At 53.0% G+C, this 21189-nt stretch overlaps 3 protein-coding genes and 1 long non-coding RNA gene across 6 annotated transcripts; 2 read left to right on the top strand and 2 right to left on the bottom strand.

Moving 5' to 3' along the window:
• The first annotated feature begins 2640 nt into the window (after positions 1–2640).
• On the top strand, positions 2641–14677 carry VPS51 (VPS51 subunit of GARP complex). Its single transcript, XM_086384924.1, has 10 exons — positions 2641–2950; positions 3416–3545; positions 10682–10828; positions 10902–11121; positions 11231–11948; positions 12315–12530; positions 12729–12947; positions 13374–13495; positions 13593–13680; positions 14293–14677. The coding sequence occupies exons 1-10, from the start codon at positions 2726–2728 to the stop codon at positions 14551–14553; spliced, it is 2346 nt and encodes a 781-aa protein (XP_086241050.1). The 5' UTR covers positions 2641–2725; the 3' UTR covers positions 14554–14677.
• LOC147341910 (uncharacterized) lies at positions 12910–14296 on the bottom strand. The gene is made up of 2 exons (XR_015157960.1): positions 14144–14296; positions 12910–12989 (listed from the first exon to the last, which is right to left on the bottom strand). It is a non-coding gene; the product is annotated as an uncharacterized LOC147341910 (long non-coding RNA).
• Positions 14678–14869: 192 nt separating the features above from the next.
• Positions 14870–19540, top strand: TM7SF2 (transmembrane 7 superfamily member 2). 3 transcript variants are annotated; one of them, XM_086384930.1, is made up of 11 exons: positions 14870–15060; positions 15443–15639; positions 15745–15799; positions 15927–16042; positions 16151–16345; positions 16425–16528; positions 17973–18092; positions 18182–18350; positions 18545–18625; positions 18713–18835; positions 19130–19540. In XM_086384930.1, the coding sequence occupies exons 5-11, from the start codon at positions 16231–16233 to the stop codon at positions 19288–19290; spliced, it is 873 nt and encodes a 290-aa protein (XP_086241056.1). In that variant the 5' UTR covers positions 14870–15060; positions 15443–15639; positions 15745–15799; positions 15927–16042; positions 16151–16230; the 3' UTR covers positions 19291–19540. The 3 variants fall into 3 exon arrangements, with proteins under 3 accessions (XP_086241056.1, XP_086241055.1, XP_086241057.1); XM_086384929.1 differs by lacking the exon at positions 15927–16042; XM_086384931.1 differs by lacking the exons at positions 15745–15799; positions 15927–16042.
• Positions 19541–19696: 156 nt separating this feature from the next.
• ZNHIT2 (zinc finger HIT-type containing 2) lies at positions 19697–20937 on the bottom strand. Its single transcript, XM_086384932.1, has one exon. It carries the CDS (start codon positions 20928–20930, stop codon positions 19731–19733), a length of 1200 nt encoding a protein of 399 aa, XP_086241058.1. The 5' UTR covers positions 20931–20937; the 3' UTR covers positions 19697–19730.
• Between the last annotated feature and the right edge of the window lie 252 nt (positions 20938–21189).

The raw sequence follows: 21189 nt of genomic DNA, 5'->3' as shown, positions 1-21189 counted from the left end.
CAAAATAAGGCCGAAAACTGGCCCAAAATGGTGTGGAGGGACGTGCAATCTCCCAGGAACTAAAGTAGAAAAAGTTGATTTTGAACTTGGCCAGCCCCATTTCCTCCTGCCTGACTGCCCCAGAAGTCCGGTCCCGGGCCTGGCCAAGATCTGAAATCTCCTGCCTTTGGAAGGAGTAAGGTTAGAACCTGACCCCATCAACCATGGTTGCTGCCCAGTGTCATTAATCACAAAACCCTCAGACCTCATCTTAACACATTGAAGGGGTGATGTCTGTTCCCCCGCTGTGTTTACACTGTTGAAATACTTGTTCACACTTTAGTTTTCATTTGAATACAGATGAACTTTTTTTTGTTTTTTTTTGGTTAGGTCTCCTACCTCAATGCCATTTTAAAAAGTTATCCAAGTAGAGTATGTTCTTGAGGAAGACTTGCATGACACACAAGCATACAGAGGACTCTTCCTCCACACCCCTCCCCCCACAGAAGTAACCCCTTCAACAGTTTGGTGAGTGGGCATCTTTTGAGTCCCTTGACGTAACTTCATACACCTGCATGTATGTATCTACATGCATAATTTTTAAAAATCATGCCACACATATTGTTAAAATATGATTTTTTAAAAGTTAACATGGGACTTCCCTGGTGGTCCAGTGGCTAAGACTCCGTATTCCCAATGCAGGTGGCCTGGGTTCAGTCCCTGGTCAGGGAACTAGATCCTACATGCCACAGCTATTACCAGGCACAACCAAATAAATATTTTAAAAGTTAAAAATATACTTGAATAAACACAACTAAGATATATTAACGCTTCAGTGAAGGGGTTTCCCCCTCACTCATGTGTAATGCATCATGAAGAGCTAGGTATTGATAGGCATTTAAAGAAGAGTGTTAGGCCATGATTACTAGATATAAGATTGGTTGATGTCCTACAGGGCAATAAAAAACTTGAGGTTATTTTTCCACTGGATATTTCCACTGGAGATGATTCACATCTCTCCAACACTATCTAAATAGCAAGATTAAAAACAAATGTACACTTCTATGGGTAATTAAGGAAATGGCAACCCACTCCAGTATTCTTGCTTGGAAAATCCGATGGGTGGTGGAAACTGGTAGGCTACAGTCCATGGGGTCGCAAAGAGTCGGACACGACTGAGCAACTTCATATGGGTAATTAAGTAGTCCTTGGGTGGGCTTGTGACACAATGCCCCAGTATGATACTGGGAGGTCATGCTACACTGTCTTTATTCCAACTGTTGGATAATTTTTCATAACAGTATTCTGTGATTTTTTAAGTTTATAGATTTCCTGGAGTAGATCTAAATCTTTATACTTTTGTCTTCATTTTTCTTAAGATTATAGCTTCTTAAGCTGAAATCTTCATATATATATATATATTTTTTTTTTAGACAGTCTCTGAATATCCCATAGATTTAGGGGTCAACAAACTTTCTGTGAAAAACAAGATAGTAAATGGTTTAGGTTTTGCCCGCGCCAAAGAATAAATAAAGTGGTTTCCATTCCACTCCGGACACCCAACCCATAATATGTTTCAAAGACCACACTGACAAAGTCTTTTCTCCTTTTTCATCCATTCAAACTCAGTGTCTCAATTTGAACTCCCAAGTCTTTCCTTACCTTCAGCTCTTTACTTCAGTGAACAGCTGTACATTTGTCCCAATCAGAAACCTGAGAATTACCTTCAACACCTCCACCTAACCCCTCAAGGCAGCGCATTTCAACAGTCACTTGAAAGAAACAAAGTCTTTCAGTAGTGCATGCGCTGTAGCCTGGCCAGACTCCTCCGTCCATAGGATTTCCTAGGCAAGAATACTGGAGTGATTTGCTATTTCCTTCTCCAGGGCATCTTCCCAACCCAGGGGTGGAACCCAGGTCTCCTGCATTGCAGGCAGATTCTTTACCACTGAACCACCAGGGAAGCCTTATCAGTGACTTAAGATCTACCAAGTGTGTCTTCTCAGGGTATACAGGAGTTCTCAAATTTAAGTGCATCAGAATTACTTAAAGACTTAAAAAAAGAAGCTAGGTCTCAGGGGAGCCCAGAGTCTTTACAACTCGCCGCAGGTAATTCTGAAGGCTATTCTGATGCGCGTCAGAGGACCAGGCCATGAGAGACACTTCCCTTGAGGCACTGTGGTGGTCCTTTAGTCCCTAAGTCGTGTCTTTGAGACGCCATGGACTGTAGCCCGCCAGGCTCCATGGGATTTTCCAGGCGAGAATATATGCATTTAACCCTCACAGCCCCCTTGTTAAATATGTACCCCGATGTTAGGAATGAAGGAAAAAGCTGCTGCCCACCCCCTCTCCCCTCAACAAGGCCGTGGCAGGATGCCAGGCACACGCTCTCTGGCTCCACTGGCCCGCGCTCCCTCCACTGCCTGCATCTAGCGACATAGGGTGGAAGCCACGACTCGTCCTCCTTCCGGGAAGACAGCGACCCAACCAGTTTCGCAAAATCCTTCCATCTGAGAAGCTGGAGAAGGGAGTGAGGGGGTGCGGGGGTGGGAACCCAGGGCTTTCCCGGAACCTCTGAGCTCGGGGAGAAAACATGCGGGGGAACTCTAGTCTTGAAGGACTCGAGGCTGCAGGGGGACGTTTCACCTGAAGGACTGCCTCGTTTCAACAACAACTTTATGGCTCCCGGAAGTGCCTCCTCCCTGTCCCCTGCCCAGCCTCACGCCTGTGGGCTGCACTTGGAGCCATGGCGGCGGCAGCCGCTGCGCCTGGCCCAGGGTCTGGACCTGGGGACTCCCCAGAAGGACCCGAGGCTGAGGGTCCAGAGCGTCGGCGCAAGGCGCACGGAATGCTGAAGCTTTACTACGGCCTCTCAGAGGGGGAGGCGGCGGGACGCCCCTCGGGGCCGGACCCCTTGGACCCTACAGATCTCAATGGGGCGCACTTCGACCCGGAAGTATACCTGGATAAGGTGTGTGTAGGGGGAGGGGGAACAGGTCCCCCGATATATTAAGCCCCAGATCATGCCTCCGACTTTTTGCGGGGGTGTGGGAGGAAGGGTTCATAAAAGCAGGACAGCGCTGGGCGGAGCTGTAGGGGCAGAGCTGGAGGATAAGGGGGCGTGGGCAGACTTGAACTGGCCTGAAGTGGTGTGAAGTCTGAGGTCTCCTGGGCTGATGTTCAGATAGACCCGAGATAGGGGGCGTGTCCCAGGCGCTGACTGGCGTAGGAAGGACCAGGACTTGCTAAATCTGAGGTTTTGAAATGCTGACAAACCTCAAGTAGGGTCTAACCTGGTAACTCTTGAGCTATGCCACTTATAGTTTCCTTGTCTGAAATTCTTGACACGGGTGGGATCAGGATTTTCTTGCACCAAAAGCCTACCAGTTGGGGACATGCCCCCTGTCCTGGACACTAACCACCTAATTTCCTCCAGCTGCGTAGAGAGTGCCCACTGGCCCAGCTGATGGACAGTGAGACGGACATGGTGCGGCAGATCCGGGCTCTAGACAGCGACATGCAGACCCTGGTCTATGAGAACTACAACAAGTTCATCTCAGCGACAGGTGATTCCTACTGCGACACAAATCCTCACGTCCCACATCCCCCAGTTCCACCAGTGTTGGGGAAGCCAGCAGAGGGTTTAGACAGAGCAGACCCAGGTTATGGTCCTGCCCTGACGCGAATCCACTCTCATCTCTCTTAGAGCTTTTGTGGTTTGATAACCATTGAGGTAATAACTGTTCTCAGAGGGTTATTATGAGGACCAAAGGGGAGAAAAAGACATTGAAATTTTAAAAAGAAATGAATTTATCTGAAGCACTCTGACACTAAGGATGCCTCAGCAACAGTTTCTTTCATTAGTGGTAGCTTTCTTCTGTTTCAAGTCTGAATCAAGAATGGGCTTATTTCTCTCTTTCCTTTTCTCTCTCTTTTTTCCTTTCTTCCTCTTTCCCCTTTTCCTCTTCCTTTCTTTTTTTGTAAATGAAGCAAAGAGACAGAAAATGTATGTCATTAAGGGACAAAGATCATGTAAAGACTTCCCCGCACCCCCTTCTGTTCCCTTTATTCTCTGTTCAAGACAGTGTTAGGCAGTGTTCATCTTTCATCCACGCTAGCTTCCATGTTGTGTTGGGGAAATGTACTGCTCAGACTTCTGTAATAATTTTGGACCCACATATACTTAGTCCTAGAGGCAGATCTCATGGGTCTACCTGCAGTGTATATTATCTTTACTCTGAGTGAGATGAAATGAACAGGAGATGGGGTGACCTGACTTTTGATTTAAAAGGACCCTTCTGTCCCCTGTTGAAAATGGACGATAGGGAGGCAAGAATGGTAGAGACACCCATTAGAAGGCTGTTTTAAAAGTCCAGGCAAGATACTGGTTGTATGGACCAGGGTGGGTACAGTGGAAAAGTAGAATGGCTCAAGATTCTTAAAAGTTGGTTAGTTGAGGGATCTGGAGTTCAGAGAAGGCTGGAACTTGAGACACAAGTGGAACAAGATGAGATCTAGGGAGGGAGTGTACAGAGAGAAGAGGTCTGAGGACTGAAGCTTGGGGCATCCTAAGATTTGGAAGTCACGAAGAAAAGGAAACTCTCACAAATCTTCTTTTCCAAAGGAGCAAACGTTTGAGAAATTTGAGAACAACCAGGACCCTGGGTGTCTTAGAAGATAAATGAAGAAAAGCATTCTAAGAAATTGATAAGCTTGACCAATATGTTAGCTCATGGAGTGCTCATCAGTGGTGCAAGAGAGGGAGAAACTACAGAAGCAAGGTCCTCAGGAAAGGAGGGGGGTTGAGCAGTGCACAGTGGAGAGGTTCGCCTGAACACAAGGCCAGGAGCCCATCTACTGTAGCAGGAGGGAAAGCAGACTGTGGCCAGAGCCAGTCAGGTGGATAGGTTGGTAGAGTTCAACTAGAGACCTTCCAGAGCACATTAAGGAATCTAACCTTTATCTAAAGCATACTTAGCTAATCAAGCTGTTGTGATTTTTGTTTTGAAAAGATCCCTCTGGCTCCTAGCTGCATTGGAAGGAATAGATTGGAGAGGTGGTTAGAGTGAGGCCATTTCAGTAGCCCAGACCAGAGATTCTGGGAGCTTACTCCAGATGATAATGGTGGAGATAGACAGTGATGAGTAAACTAAGAGTGTTAGGGGCACCACTGGCAGGACATGGTGTTGAGGAGCTTTGAATAAACAGAATGCCCTAGTTTCAGCGTGAACACTGGATGGCGGATGTGGTGCCCGAGAAACTGCAAGATCTGGTGTAAGAGTGGAAACGTAACGAGCTAGGTTTTTTCTTGTTTTTGTTTTTAAGGGGAGTAAGGCATGACATGAACCTGGAGGAGCCTGTGGGGCCACATTAGGAGGGCCCTTTGTAGACAAGATAAGGATTATGGTCTTTATCATAAGAACTCTAGAGATACTTCTCCCAAAAAACAACCAGAAGAGAGTTGGGATAGTAGTACCAATTCAGACAAAATAATATGTAAGACAAAAATTGTTACTAAAGAGAAAGAAGGACATTTTATAATAGTGAGCTCATTAAGATGTTAACGAATATAAACACACATGGACCTAACAACAGAATCCCAGATACATAAAGCAAAATTGGATAGAATTAAAGGCAGAAAAAAGAAATTCAGCAATAATAGTTAGAAATGTCCATATCCCACTTTCAAAAATGGAGCGAACAGTTAGAAAGACAGCAAGAAAATAGAAGGCTTAAACAGCACTTACTCAGGGAGTTTAAACTGGGGCTCTGTGACAACCTAGAGGGGTGGGATAGGGTAGGAGGTGGAAGGGAGGTTCAAGAGGGAGGGGACATATGTATACTTATGGCTGATGCATGTTGACGTATGGCAGAAATCAGCACAAGACTGCAAAGCAATTTACCTTTCAATTAAAAATAAATAAATTTTTAAAAACAAAAAACAACACTTAAACCAAATGGACCTAACAGGCACATACAAAACCCTCTCCTGCAACAACAGCAGAATACACATTCTTCTTAAGTGTACATGGAACAGTCTCCAGGATAGACCATATCGTAGGCCATACAAGTCTCAATAAATTTAAGAGGATTGGAATCAAGTGATTAGTGTTCTCTGAACATAGTGGAATTCAATTATAAATCAATAACAGAAAGGAATTTGAGAAATTCGCAAATTTGTCAAAATTAAACAGTATGCTCCTAAGTAACCAATGGGTCAAGGAAAAATCACAAAGAAATCAGAAAATGCTTTGAGATGAATAAGCATGAAAACAACATTCCAAACCCTATGAGATGAAGCAAAAGCAGTGCTCAGAGGGGAATTTATATCTGTAAATGCTTACATGAAAAAAGAGAGGACTTCCCTGGTGGTCCAGAGGTTAAGAATCTGCCAGCCAGTGCAGGGGACATGGGTTCGAGCCCTGGTCCAGCAAGCTTCCACATGCCTTGGGGCAACTAAGCCTGTGCGCCACAACTACCGAAGCCTGTGAGCTCCAGAGCCCGTGCTCCGCAACAAGAAAAGCCTCCTCAGTGAGGAGCCCACGCGCCGCAACAAGAGAAGCCTCCTCAGTGAGGAGCCCACGCGCCGCAACAAGAGAAGCCTCCTCAGTGAGGAGCCCACGCGCCGCAACAAGAGAAGCCTCCTCAGTGAGGAGCCCACGCACCGCGACTAGAGAGTAGCCCCTGCTCACGCAACTAAAGAGAGCCTGTGCACAGCAACGAAGACCCAACGCAGCCGAAAATAAAAGTTCTAAAAACAGATCTTAAATCAATAACCTACTACCTAAGAAAGTTAAGAGGAAAAATGTGCAAACTAAACCCAAAGTAAGTAAAATCAGGAAATAATAAAGATTAGAATTAAGAGCATAGAAAACAATAGAGAAAATCAGTGAAACCAAAAGTTGGTTCTTTGAAAAGCTCAACAAAATTGACAAACCTAGCTAGACCAAGAAAAAAATGAGAGAATATTCAAATTACTACAACCAGGAATGAGAAAGGGGATGTTACCACCTGTACAAGTTTAAGACTTGTACATTGAAAACTAAAACAGTTTGAAAGAAATTAAAGGATCCCTAAATAAGTAAAAAGATGTCCCATATTCACAGACTAGAAAACTTATTTTATATTTAAGGTGGCAATACTTCCAAACTGATCTACAGATTCAGTGCAGTTCTTATCAAAATTCCAAATGCCTTTTTTTTTTTTTTTTTTGCGTAATTGACGAACTGATCCTAAAATTCATAAGGAAATGCAGGAGATCCAGAATAGCCAAAAAATCTTGAAAAAGAACAAAGTTGGAGGACTCCGATTTCTTGGTTTCAGAATTTACTACAAATCTAGAAAATCATGACAGTATAATACTGGTATAGGGTAAGCTTTCAGATTAATTGAATAGAATTTTTTTGGTAATAACTAGTTTATTAGTAATTATAAATAATAGCAACTTTGGCTAATACTAGACAATATTTATTGAGTGTTTAATATAAAACCACTGATTGGGGTGCTTAACATATATTAGTTAAATTCTTACACATATATGAAGTAGTTAACCATATATCCATTTTACAAATGGGGAAACAGGTAATGAGATGCTAAATAACTCAGTCAAAATTTTATAGGTGAAACACAATGTTTAATGCCTTGTTTCAAACACAAAGCAAATCTAAAAATAACTTTAAAAAATCAGGTTTTTTGTCCTAGTACCTGTAGTAGCTTTTGAAAGAGCTACATGTCTATAAAAGATAAACATTATCATGCATAATAAATACATTCCTAAATGGATCACTTTTATGTTTGAATATTATTTAACAAGTGAAAAATAAAACCATGACAATTAGAAAGTAGACAAATAGATTTAAAAAAACATTGCCATAAAGGAGAAGTAATAATTCAAGAAAGTGTAGCAGGCCTTCCCTGGCGGCTCAGTGGCAAAGAATCCATCTGCCAATGCAGGAAACTTGGGTTGTATCCCTGGTCCAGGAGGATCCTACACGCCACGGAGGAGCTAAGACCATGTGCTACAGTGACTGAGCCAGTGCTCTAGAGCCTGGGAACCGCAACCGCTGAGCCCTCGTGCCGCAGCTACTGGAAGCCTGCACTCCCTCGAGCCGTGCTCTGCAACAAGAGAAGCCCCTGCAATGAGAAGCCCAAGCACCGCAAGAAAGAGTAGCCCCCACTTTCTGCAACTAAAGAAAAGCCCGAGCACAGCAACGAAGACCCAGCTTCCTTTGTTTGGATTTCCTTTTTTGCTCCAATAGTTGACAAGAATGAGGCTTTTCTCTAAATAATGGGATCTTTTTATTTTTTAGTTTTGTTATTAATCTCCAATTTCATTGCATTGTGATCAGAGAATGCTTTTTGTATCTTTTCAGTTTCTTCTGTAAATGTATTGAGATTTCCTTTATGACCTGATACATGGTAAGGTTTTGCTATATTATGGAATCTTAAATATAAATCAAGTAGGTCTTCCATATTGTGTTATTTAGGTCTTCTGTAGCTTCATTTGGCTTTTGTCTTTTTGATCTGTCATGGATTGGCGGAAGTGGGTTAAAGTCTCCTATAATAGATATGTTTCAGTTTCATCCTCATTGCTGTCTGTTACGCATATTGATGATGAGTTCCAGAGTGGAGTTAGGAAAGTCAGTTGGGAAATACTACAAGTATTTAGATAAAAAATGATAGTGGCTTGGAGAGAACATGTTGGAGGTAAACTTTACACAACTTGCTGATGGACTGAATGTAGGGTAAAGGAGAGAGAAGAATCAAAGACGACTCTTAAGAAATGGCAAGGAGCCAGAATGGAAAAGATTAGTGGAGGAACAGGTTTGGGGAGAGTCAGGAATTCTGCTTTGGACCTGTCATATTTGAGGTGCCCATTTGCCATCTGCATCATGGTATTAAGTAAGTTGTTAGCAGGGCTCTGGTCAGGCCCGGAGGCAGAAATGTCTGAGTCATCACAGCCATGGGACTGGAGGAGACCCCACAGGGGTCCATTCACTCTGCAGATTTGGAAGGAGTTGATGTTTATTTGTATTTTCTCTGTGAAGTGTGAATCAGGGTCACCATTTGAGAGTTGAGGGAATGTATTGGAGTTTTGAGGACTGAGGAGGAAATGTTAGTTTGGAAAATGGGAACACAGATTCATCTGAAGGATGGCTGACCAATACGTAGTGCTGCTTTGGGACCTAAGTCCTATTCAGTAACATTAAGGGGAGGCCAGGTGGTGTGATTTTGTGGCCCATTTTCAACTGTTCCTTCTTAGGCGGTGGGTTGCTAATTGGGCTTAACCTGTGGTAAGGTCTTGCTGATAAATAATGGGAGTCAGGGTCAAGAGAGGCAAGGGGGCTTGCAAATGGGTGACAATGCTGGTGGGGGCCCACCGATTCTAAGAAGAGTGAGCAGGGAAGTGCAGCCATGAGAGGTATTACAAATAGTGACCAGTGGTTGGGCCAGTGGGTCTGGAGTTCCTGAAAAAGCCAAAGGAATTTTAGAGTGTGGTCCACAGGATGAGTGGTTGGAATTACAGAAGGCAGTGAGACTTGAAGCTGAAGTTTGATTTTATTTAATGTTTTTAAATTAAAAAATATATTTATTTTTGGCTGCTCTGGGTCTTTGTTGCCATGCAAGAGCTTCATCTAGTTGTGGCCAGCAGGGACTACTATCCATTTCAGTGCACAGACTTTTCATTGAGGCGGTTTGTCTTGTTGGGGATCACCAGCTCTAGGGCACATAGGCTTCTGTACTGGCGGCTCATGCACTCAGAAGTTGTAGCACTCCAGCTTAGTTGCTCCTCAGGATGTGAGATCTTCCCAGACCAGGGATCGAACCTGTGTCCCTTGCATTGGCAGGCAAATTCTTAACCACTGGACCACCAGGGAAGCTTTGAGGTTTTAGAGGAGGCAGTTCTTAGTGAGGGCAAGGAGAGGGTGGCATGGATGAGACAGAGGCAGGAATTGATGGAGTTAAGGAGGTCAGCAAACAATCAGGAATGTCCTAAGCTTTATTCTTGTGGATGCTCAAGGTGAGTGATCCCGAACTGAGAGGCATGGCAAAGAGGACAGTGGGATGGCAACAAGAAGGGGTGTGGTTTGATGCCATGGTCTTCAAAGGTAGGAGAAGAAGAATCTGTGTAGGAGCTTTAAGGGGCCAAGCCCTGAGGCACCTGGGCGGAAAGGAAGAAAAGCCTCTTTAGGTAGGTTTCTGTCAGGACTGAAGAGGAAGGGCCCTTCAGAAACGGTCAGCCATGTTCCAGAAGGCCAACGGCTTGGAAGGCCAGGAAAAAGATAAAGGTGCACAAGTATTTACTCTCTGCCCTGTGCCAGGCAGGGTGCTGGGCATAGAGGATGCCCCTGGGACCCAGCGGGCAGGTCCTTGTACCCTCCTTTGAATCTGGGCATCCTCTGAGAGCAAAGACTGCCGCTTCATGGGCTATCTTCTCTCTGCATCCAAGCTTGGGGCACACAGGGGGTGCCCAAAAAACCTTAGGGGCACTGACATGACACCTCACCCTGGCTCCTAGTGACCAAGCACCACTGCCGCCCATTTCAAGCACCACGTCATCCATGTGACCCTCCAGGAGTGAGCTCAGGCGCGTCCGGGGAGGGGGTGAGTGTGTGAGGGCACCCGGGCCGCGTGTCAAGCTGAGAGTCCCGCCTGCGCCCCTAGTCATCCGCCTTTCCCTCCTGCGCCCCTGTCCTCCCAGACACCATCCGGAAGATGAAGAACGACTTCCGGAAGATGGAGGACGAGATGGACCGGTTGGCCACCAACATGGCGGTGATCACGGACTTCAGCGCGCGCATCAGCGCCACGCTGCAGGACCGCCACGAGCGCATCACCAAGCTGGCAGGTGGGCCGCGCCCCAGAGCCGGTGTTAAAGTGGGCCACCCTTGAGGCTGACACCACCTCCGCCTGTCCCCCAGGGGTCCACGCGCTGCTGCGGAAGCTGCAGTTCCTCTTCGAGCTGCCCTCACGTCTCACCAAGTGCGTGGAGCTGGGCGCCTACGGGCAGGCCGTGCGATACCAGGGCCGCGCGCGGGCCGTGCTGCAGCAGTACCAGCACCTGCCCTCCTTCCGCGCCATCCAGGACGACTGCCAGGTCATTACGGCTCGCCTGGCCCAGCAGCTACGGCAGCGCTTCAGGTGTGGGTCCCGGGCCACCATGCCACTGCCGCTGGGCTCCCGGGTCTGCTCCTCCCCTACCCCCCGAATTCTGCCTTCCTGCCCTTCACCTCCGTCTCCCTTCCTGCAGGGAGGGTGGCTCTGGCGCCCCTGAGCAAGCTGAGTGCGTGGAGCTGCTGCTGGCCCTCGGCGAGCCTGCGGAGGAGCTGTGCGAAGAGTTCCTGGCGCATGCCCGAGGGCGGCTGGAGGAGGAGCTGAGAAGCCTGGAGGCTGAGCTGGGGCCCTCCCCTCCAGCTCCCGACGTGTTAGAGTTCACTGACCACGGCGGCAGCGGCTTCGTCGGTGGCCTCTGCCAAGTGGCAGCGGCCTACCAGGAGCTGTTTGCCGCCCAGGGCCCGGCTGGCGCCGACAAGCTAGCAGCCTTTGCCCGGGAGCTGGGCAGCCGCTACTTCGCGCTGGTGGAGCGGCGGCTGGCGCAGGAGCAGGGCAGCGGAGACAACTCCCTGCTGGTGCGGGCGCTGGACCGCTTCCACCGGCGCCTGCGCGCACCCGGGGCCCTGCTGGCTGCTGCCGGGCTGGCGGAGGCCGCCACCGAGATCGTGGAGCGCGTGGCCCGCGAGCGCCTGGGCCACCATCTGCAGGGCCTGCAGGCGGCCTTCCTGGGCAGCCTGACGGATGTGCGGCAGGCACTGGCCGCCCCTCGAATTGCTGGGAAGGAAGGCCCCGGCCTGGCAGAGCTGTTAGCCAATGTGGCCAGTTCCATCCTGAGCCACATTAAGGCCTCGCTGGCTTCTGTGCACCTCTTCACCGCCAAGGAGGTGTCTTTCTCCAACAAGCCCTACTTCCGGGTACGGCCTGTCCCTGGGCATCCTTTTTTTTTTCCTTTTTGTGGCATTCTTTTGTTCATCCTGCATGTGACTTGACAGCTCCAGGGCCCTCAGTCTTTGCCTCACGCCGGCTGGATGTGGTTTCAGGCTGTCTTGAAGACTGCCACAGCCTGGAGGGGTGGGACAGGCTCTGAGGGCATTTGCAAGCAGGGTCCCCAGTGCAGGCTTTGCCCCCTTGCAGTCCCTTCTCCAACCAGGGGATCTGCTCTCGGGTACTGGAAACAGGATGAGAGAGGCCAGGGCACTTGGGGTCCCAGTAGAACATCACTGGCAGCCTCTGCCTGGAAGAGGGGACCTGCTGTGTATCTAGGCCCCTCCTCCTCACAGGGCGAGTTCTGCAGCCAGGGTGTCCGTGAGAGCCTCATCGTGGGCTTCATCCGCTCCATGTGCCAGACGGCTCAGAGCTTCTGCGACAGCCCCGGAGAGAAGGGGGGTGCCACGCCACCTGCCCTGCTCCTGCTGCTCTCCCGCCTCTGCCTGGACTACGAGACGGCCACCATCTCCTACATCCTCACCCTCACCGATGAACAGTTTCTGGTGCAGGTGAACTGCTAGCCCATAGCAAGGTGGGGGTGGTGATGCTAGGAACGCAGGAGACTGGCCAGTGCCCTCACAGTTAGGGCTGCCTGTGCCCAAGTCGGCCTCCCCCTTGCCAAGCCTGTGCACAGCTCCTTGTGGGCACTGGCTGCAGAGCTGCCCCCAGGACCCACTGACTGCCTGTTCTCTGCATCCGTGGCTCAGGACCAGTCTCCAGTGACGCCCGTGAGCACACTGTGTGCGGAGGCCAGGGAGACGGCACGACGACTGCTGACCCACTACGTGAAGGTGCAGGGCCTAGTCATATCGCAGATGCTGCGCAAGAGTGTGGAGACACGGGACTGGCTCAGTACCCTGGAGCCTCGGAACGTGCGTGCTGTCATGAAGCGGGTGGTGGAGGACACGACAGCCATCGATGTGCAGGTGCTGCCCCAGGCTGGCCGGCGGTGCTGGGGGAACAGCCCTCTAAGGATCAAGACAGCTGGGGTCAGGCAGTGCCTGCATCTCTGGCCTCCTTCCCCTCAGCCATGGTGGCATCATCACCCCCATTTCACCTCAGAGGAGGAAGCTGAGGCCCAGAGTCACTGGGGAAATCGGGGCAGGGTGGACACTGAAGATTGGGCCTCAGTACCAATTCATGTTCCACCTTTGCTGCACTCCACTGGTTCTATAAATAATGACTGGGTACCAGCGAGGTACAGCCCCTGGCTGCCCCTCCACACCCCAACTACCCTGTGTTTATTTTATAACATGTGATTCTTGTAACATGAGTGTAACTTAGAGCATCCTTGATGGGCTGCAAGTTCCCCCATGCTTTGGCCTCCTTGCAGTTCCTCCTTCTGCCACCAGGTGGGGCTCCTGTATGAGGAGGGCGTTCGGAAGGCCCAGAGCAGCGACTCCAGCAAGAGGACCTTCTCGGTTTACAGCAGCTCCCGGCAGCAGGGCCGCTACGCACCCAGCTATACACCCAGGTCTGAGTGGTCACGGTAGCCCCGGGGGCGGTGGGGGTGGAAGAAGGAAGACTGGGGTGCAGGGGTGGGCTCTGACTTCTTGTCTCCCCCCATCCAGTGCCCCAATGGACACCAACCTCTTGAGCAACATTCAGAAACTGTTCTCTGAGCGTATTGATGTGTTCAGCCCTGTGGAGTTCAATAAGGTTCGAATTCCCCAGTGACCCTGCCTTCCCTGGGCCCCTTGGGAAGGTCAGCTGAAGCAGCTCCACACTGGTCCCAGGAAGCCCTGGGACTCAGTCCCCTCGTCTCTGTTCCTGGGAAATGTGTCTAGGAAAGTGCTCACCCAGCGCCCCACCATGACCGTCTCATCGCTCTTGGCCTTGCCCTGGGTGTGCTCTAAGCCTGCGTCTGAGGGGTCACCTAGTCTGCTTCTTTGGCCTTTGTTCTTACACCCTCCATAGTTGTGGCTCTTCCCTGGGGATTGCTGTTCACCCCATGATCTCTGTCCTCACCCAGCCCACGCTCAGGGACCTGGTGCTCTCCCTCCAACGTAGTAAGCCTTTCCCTCCGTATGTCCATGCTGACCCCATCTCTGCCTCAGATCGCTGGGCCCTCCTTGTCTGCTCCCCTCCAGGTGATGAGGCCGACATCCTATTTCCCTCTTACCTGGGTTCTGGGACTTTCTACCCCGTCACAGCTGCTGGCATTTTACTGGCTCCCTGGCCCCTGCACGGAACGCGGGTGCCTTCAGGGATCTAGTACCCCTCCCCAGCACCTGCTGTAGCGGCTCTGCATCCCCGTGTCCCTGTCCACAGGTGTCGGTGCTGACCGGCATCATCAAGATCAGCCTGAAGACACTGCTGGAGTGCGTGCGGCTGCGCACCTTTGGGCGCTTCGGGCTGCAGCAGGTGCAGGTGGACTGCCACTTCCTGCAGCTCTACCTGTGGCGCTTCGTGGCTGATGAGGAGCTTGTTCACCTGCTACTGGACGAAGTGGTGGCTTCAGCTGCCCTGCGCTGCCCGGACCCAGTGCCCATGGAACCCAGTGTCGTTGAGGTCATCTGTGAGCGCGGCTAGGCTCCGTCACGGCCATGCACGGGCTTGCCCAGTCGCCTCAATCCGCCCATCCCCTGGTCTCCTGCCCCAGCGGCCCTTCCCCTCAAGCTCTGCCTACTGCCTAATAAAGTCGTGCTGCCTCCTCCTCTCTGTCGCTTGCGGGGAGGCGGGGCGGGACTTGGAGGACTGGGGTGGAGCTGTGAGCCTGCCTGAGACTGCAGAGGCGGCTTTGGAGGTGCTCACGTTGGTCTCGCCCCCGAGAGCCGATTGGCTGACCCGCTGGGCCCAGCATGGGCCGGGGGCGGGTCCATTTAAAGACCTCGGGACAAAAGCGGTCGCTGTCTGCTGCCCAGACAGGTGCAAGCCCAGCTGGGCTCCGTCCTCCTCGGCAGTGAGCCCATCTCCTGGGGGATGGGGTGGGCTGTGTTTCCTTGACAGACGTTTGAGAGGTTCCAGCCCCCAGCACAGCGGAGACCATGGCCCCTCCTCAGGGCTCTCGGGCCCCGCTGGAATTCGGAGGACCCTTGGGTAATGGGGCAGAGAGGGGGTACTTAAGGCCTGAGACTTACAGGGAGAACTGGAGGGTTGAGCTGTGAACAGGGATCTGAGGGTGAAAGACTTTGCGGGGTATCGGGGGGCAGTGGGATCTAGGGGTTTGCAGGGGAGTGTCGGGAGAAGGGGCTGCAGAGCTGGGGATTTGTGCAGTGGAGGACTGGGAGGACTAGAGGAAATAGGAGCGGAGTCCTCTAGAGAAGCAAGATAGAAGTCAGAGAACGGGACCAAGGGCTGAGAACCGGATATGGAAGAGGGCAATGGGAATGCCAAGGGAGCCCTGGATACGAAAGGGTGCCTGTGGGGGTCAGGGAGAGCCGGAGAGCGGACCCCCGGACGCGATCGCTCCGTTCCCCAGGCGCCGCGGCGCTGATGCTGCTGCTCCCGGTCACTATGTTCCACCTGCTACTGGTGGCCCGCTCGGGCCCGGCGCGCCTCCTGGGCCCACCCCCCTACCTGCCGGGACTGGAGGAGCTGTGGAGCCCGTGGGCGCTGTTGCTCTGTCTCACCTGGCTCGGCCTGCAGGCGGCGCTCTACCTCTTGCCGGCGCGTAAGGTGTGGCCTCTGCTCGCGAACGCGCGGGGGAGGCGGCGGAGGGCAGGGGCTCGGCGAGAAGGAAGGACCCCCTCAACCCTTATCAGAACCGCTTTGTGCCCGCAGGTGGCTGAGGGGCAGGAATTGAAGGACAAGAGTCGACTGCGCTACCCCATTAACGGTGCCTGGGGGTCTAGGTCCTTGAGTGGAGCTGCGGGTTTGGGGGGTGGAGCCCCAGGCCCAATGGGAAGGTCATGGAGATGCGCCCGCGACCCCAAACTCTTATTTTGCTCCTCTTTTACACCCAGGACAGACATAGGGGGTTTCATTGGTTCTCTCCACACGCCTCCTTCCTCCATTCCTAGCACTCAGAGAAGTGGCTGGGGTGACCCTCCAAGAGCCAAAGCGTCAGATTACTGGCTAGGTCTGCAACCTCCCTGGGCTTTAGGCTGTGTGTGTGTGTGTGTTTAGGGGTGGGGGCGGCGGAGGTGGAGGGTCTCAGTCCCAGGACTCACCATGTGTTGCGGTTCAGGCTTCCAGGCCCTGGTGCTGACAGCCCTCTTGGTGGGCCTGGGGGTGTCAGCCGGGCTGCCCCTGAGCGCGCTCCCGGAAATGCTCTTGCCCTTGGCGTTTGCGGCCACCCTCACCGCCTTCATCTTCAGCCTCCTTCTGTATCTGAAGGCTCTGCTAGCCCCTGCCTCGGCCCTGGCACCTGGAGGGAACTCAGGTGAGAGGAGACCCAGTCGGGGAAGGATAGAGGCAGACGGGGGTGCTGGCTTGCACCTTCACCCTCCATTATTCTCCAGGCAATCTCATTTACGACTTTTTCCTGGGACGGGAGCTCAACCCGCGCATCTGTTCCTTTGACTTCAAATATTTCTGCGAACTGCGGCCTGGCCTCATCGGCTGGGTATGCTGGGCATGGCTAAGTGGGCCTCCAACCAGGGGGAGGGGTGGGATGGGTGAGCAGTGCCTGGGCAGGGCAGGGCCAAAATTGTGCTGACATGTCGTTAATCATTCCACAAATATTTGTTGAGTTCATCATGTGCTCTAAGCACTGCTCCAGGTACTGGGAGACAAAACAAAAAGATAGTTACAGGGAAGAAAGAAAAAAAGTCTGTCTTCATGAAGCCTACATTCTAATAGGAATAAAATGTGTCACATGTCAGGGGATGAGGAAAAAGCACAGAGGGAATTAGGAGAGACAATTTTAAATAAAGCTGTCAAGTGCAAAATCTATTTTGAAGAGATGATTCTGTGCTGCTAGAGGTCAGAACGGTGCAGAACTTCAAACTCATCAGTGGACTTAGGAACCTATCCATCGTTGGTGGCCCTGACAACAGCCAACTGTGTTTTTTGTTTATAATCACGCATACTGGTCTGTGGTCACGATTTCCTGAAGCGTGTCTTGGGCAAGGTCCCCGTCACCCTGGAAACTGCTTCATCCAGAGGCGGGAGGAATGCTGAGTGCCCATCAGGGGCCTGGATCCTGGCCTTCGAGGCTATTTCTTCATGTGTGAAATGGAGTAAGAGCTTCCTCCCAAGATTATGGTGAGGATTAGAATTGGTAGCCTGACTGACAGCACCAAGCCCAGTGCTACCTGAATGGGGACGCTCAGTACAGATTCGATGCCAGCTAGTCATTACTACGGAGAAGGCAATGGCACCCCACTCCAGTACTCTTGCCTGGAAAATCCCATGGACGGAGGAGCCTGGTAGGCTGCAATCCATGGGGTTGCTAAGAGTCGGACATGACTGAGCGACTTCACTTTCACTTTTCACTTTCATGCATTGGAGAAGGAAATGGCAACCCACTCCAGTATTCTTGCCTGGAGAATCCCAGGGACAGAGGAGCCTGATGGGCTGCCGTCTATGGGGTCGCACAGAGTCGGACACGACTGAAGCGACTTAGCAGCAGCAGCAGCAGTCATTACTGAGCACTTCCTATGGCCAAACACACATGCTGAGCACTGCACACACATTAGGTCCATGATTATCTCCATTTTCTATGTGGAGGCAGGAAAGGAGGGTGAGCCTTAGAGAGGGTGAGCAGCTTGCCCAGGAGGCAAAGCTGAGATTCAAAACCAGGTCTGATTTAACTCTCAAGCCTGCAGTGTCCAGTTGCTCCCTATGCTGCTCTCCCAAAGGGAATACTGAAAACAGGTCAGGAGGCGGACAAATGCAGTCTCTCTGCCCCTGGGGACATGGCTGGAGCCACTCAACACAGGCCTGGAGAGTCAGCGACGGAGAGCTGAGACAGGGGACAGGCTGGTCGCTGCCTTTCCAGCTCTGTCACCTTTGCAGAAGTGGACTGGGGACGGACTGCCCTGTCTCACCCTCTGCCTAACCCCCAGGTCCTCATCAACCTGGCGTTGCTGATACAGGAAGCAGAACTTCGGGGGAGTCCCTCGCTGGCCATGTGGCTGGTCAATGGCTTCCAGCTACTGTACGTGGGTGATGCCCTTTGGTACGAGGTGAGGCAGGACGGGGCCGAGGAGGCAGGGGAGGGTGCCTGAGGACTTTGCGGGGACTAAGCCAGTGTGTCTGGGTCCTGTCCCTGCAGGAGGCAGTCCTGACCACCATGGACATCATCCATGACGGGTTTGGCTTCATGCTGGCCTTTGGGGACCTCGCCTGGGTACCCTTCACCTACAGCCTGCAGGCCCAGTTCCTGCTGTATCACCCACAGCCTCTGGGGTGGCCCCTGGCCTCATTCATCTGCCTCATCAATGGTCAGTGGGGAAGGAGCATTCCCCTTCCCCTTTCATTATTTATCGAGCACCCCCTGGGTAGGTGCTAAGCCTCACATGCTTCTTTAAAGCTAAGGGCTGGGTCCTCGGTCTCCTGGCAGACTGAGTCTAGGCTGTGGGTAGTTGGTCAGGGTCAGATGGAAGGCCCCTGACCACCTGCTCATGCTTTCCCCCAGCTGTTGGTTACTACATCTTCCGTGGAGCCAATTCTCAGAAAAACACCTTCCGAAAGAATCCTTCTGATCCCAGAGTGGCTGGTGAGCTGGGTTTCTTGGGTGCCATGAGTGAGATGGGGCAGCTGGATTTCCAAGGGTCCCCCCATCCCGCTATGTGTCTTTCTCCAGACCTTGAGACCATCTCTACAGCCACAGGGCGACGGCTGCTGGTGTCCGGGTGGTGGGGTATGGTCCGCCATCCCAACTACCTAGGAGACCTCATCATGGCTCTGGCCTGGTCCTTGCCGTGTGGTGAGTGATTTGAGAGGGGCTACAGGTGTGTGTGTGGGGGGGCCAAGGTAGAGGATGCCCAGTCTGGGTGCAGAATGGACAACAAGGTTGCACCCCAGTGGAGGGAGTAATCAGGAAGCTGGGGATGCACTCAGGCTGTGGTGGGCAGACCTCTGAAACAGCCTAGCATGCCAGCTCTCCCTGCAGACTTTGGCCCTTTCAGCATTGAGCTGATGCCCCCGTGGGCCATTAGCAGCGGAAACGTTTGTGAACCGGTAGGCTGGCTGAGTGGTCAGAAAACCCCCTTCCCCACAGGGGTGTTCCACCTGCTGCCCTACTTCTACTTCCTCTACTTCACCGCGCTGCTGGTGCACCGTGAGGACCGGGATGAGAGGCAGTGTCGGCAGAAGTACGGCCTGGCCTGGCACGAGTACTGCCGGCGTGTGCCCTACCGAATCGTGCCCTACGTCTACTGAAGCAGCGCCAGACACCCCAGGTCGGGGCACGTGCCAGCCCGGCTGACGGCACACTGGGCACCAGGAGCCCGGACGCGCCCGGGACACAAGGGCCTGTACCCTACCCTGCCCTGAGCTCCAAAACACTGGGATAAACAGCCTGACAGGTGGCCGGAGCAAGGGGGAAACGAAGCCAGTGCTCCCAAATGGAGTGTGTGTGTGTAGGGGGGGTGTGCTGCTCTTCCTCCTTAGATAAACAGCTGGAATCCTTGGTGCTGCTTCTCTCCCTTTCTGGGGCCAGGCTGTTTAAAGACTGGCTGGGTCAGCCCCAGTCAAGGAGAAGCTGACAGGTAGTTTGTGGGCCCAAGAGTCTGGGGGACGGTGGCACAAGAACCACCACTCAGAAATGGGCACTGGCGACAGGGCAGAGCGGTCACAGCTTTTTATTAATGACAAAGGGTTCAGCCGGGGAGCTCCTCAATGAGAGTCCTCCGGGCAGGTGGCAGGGGGCCTCCCCAAAGCTGCTCCAGCTCCCCCGTGAGGGCTGCCACCTCCTCGGCCGCCACAGTGTGAGCTCGGTGGGCCGTGGCACAGTCTAAAGCCAGGGGTGTGAGGGCGTCCTCATTTTCGTTGGTCCAAGACAGAAGGAACTGGCATTTCTTTCGGGCTCGGTAGAGGCGATCTCGTTCTTCGGGGGCCACAGCTTGTTTCCGGGCCCGGCCCAGGGTCTGCGCCAGGTCCCCCAGCGCTGCCAGCGTGTAGCTTTTCTGGTTGGCCGGGCCCTCACCCAGCAGGATGCGGGCGGCCTCGCGCATGGCACCCCGTGTGCCCAGAGGTCCGGGGGGATGCTCGCCTGCTTCCAGCACATGGGCTGCGGCCTGCAGGGCTTCCTCGGCAGAGGCGAAGACCTGCTGGGCGCCCAGGGCTCCGGAAACGCCGAGCAGTGTGGCACAGAAGTCCGAGAGCAGCGCCTCGTCGCCGCCGTGATACAAGGCCAGAGTGTGTGCGTAGGCAAACAGCACGTTGGGCAGCTGGAAGCGCACGAGCGGCGAAGTCCGGCCCCTGCTCAGGCTGGCCAGCGCGGGGATCCGGGTGGGCACGGCGGGAGGGCAGGCCCCGGGGAGGTCTCCAAGAACCTGCTCGACGGCCGCGGGCTCATCCCTCACGGGTTCCGGCGGCATCCTCGCCGGGGAGGGCTGCAGTTCCTCGGCATCACCGCTTGGGGCATCACCCAGCTCCTCCAGAAGCCGCGGCCCGACCCCGCGACCCCACCACCATGGCCGCCACGGAGGCAGCAGCCGCCCGGCCTCGCCTCGGCTCAGCAGCCGCTCGAAGGCCACCTTCTCGGCCGGGGCCAGCCGCTCCCAGAGTCCTGAGAGGCCGCCGGGAGCCGGGCCAGGCCTGAGGCCTGCGTCCCCGGGCTCATCCTCGGTCTCACGTTGCTGACGCAGCCGGCGCAGGGCGGTGGCCAGGCGGCTGGGCGAGGCGCTACGACCGCGAAGTTCTCCCAGCACCTGGTCACGGTAGAATTCTTCGGCGCAGCTGCCATGCGCCCGGTAGCAGCGCAGCGAGCAGTAGGGCACGTTACAGCGAGGGCAGGTGTAGCGAGCCGGCTGGGCCTCCCCAGTGGGGCAGAAACCACACGGCCCGGCCGGCTCCATGGCAACTGGCGCAACACACCACCAAGGAACACACACGCGCCGCAGGTCGGAAGTTTCCGGCGCTTCTCGGCTACTTCCGCCTCTTTGCCGGGCCGACGGAGCGCTTCATCAAAGCGGTTCTCTGCAGTTTCCGGCCGCATTCGGAGGTCAAGCCACGCCCCCCCACATGACCCGACATACGGCTCAGGAGCCGTCGGTGAGGTAGCCCCGCCCTGAGCGGTGGGAGCTCGGTCGGTACCAGCCCGCCCCCTAGTGGTTG

Source organism: Bos grunniens, chromosome 29 (assembly GCF_055505025.1).
Source record: "Bos grunniens cultivar Pamir isolate PY7600 chromosome 29, Bosgru_T2T1.0, whole genome shotgun sequence".
NCBI classification, from domain to species: Eukaryota; Metazoa; Chordata; class Mammalia; order Artiodactyla; family Bovidae; genus Bos; species Bos grunniens.
Note: the sequence above shows the minus strand (reverse complement) of the source record. Positions and strands in the feature narration are given on the sequence as shown.

Bases quoted from the DNA above. Each gene is read 5' to 3' on its own strand.
- ZNHIT2 (XM_086384932.1), bottom strand. From the start codon at position 20,930: ATGGAGCCGGCCGGGCCGTGTGGTTTCTGCCCCACTGGGGAGGCCCAG.
- TM7SF2 (XM_086384929.1), top strand. From the start codon at position 15,009: ATGGCCCCTCCTCAGGGCTCTCGGGCCCCGCTGGAATTCGGAGGACCC. The intron at 15,800-16,150 runs GTGCCTGGGGGT...GTTGCGGTTCAG, and splicing joins ACTGCGCTACCCCATTAACG to GCTTCCAGGCCCTGGTGCTG. The intron at 18,351-18,544 runs GTCAGTGGGGAA...GCTTTCCCCCAG, and splicing joins ATTCATCTGCCTCATCAATG to CTGTTGGTTACTACATCTTC.
- VPS51 (XM_086384924.1), top strand. From the start codon at position 2,726: ATGGCGGCGGCAGCCGCTGCGCCTGGCCCAGGGTCTGGACCTGGGGAC. The intron at 3,546-10,681 runs GTGATTCCTACT...CTGTCCTCCCAG, and splicing joins CAAGTTCATCTCAGCGACAG to ACACCATCCGGAAGATGAAG. The intron at 11,122-11,230 runs GTGTGGGTCCCG...CCCTTCCTGCAG, and splicing joins CAGCTACGGCAGCGCTTCAG to GGAGGGTGGCTCTGGCGCCC.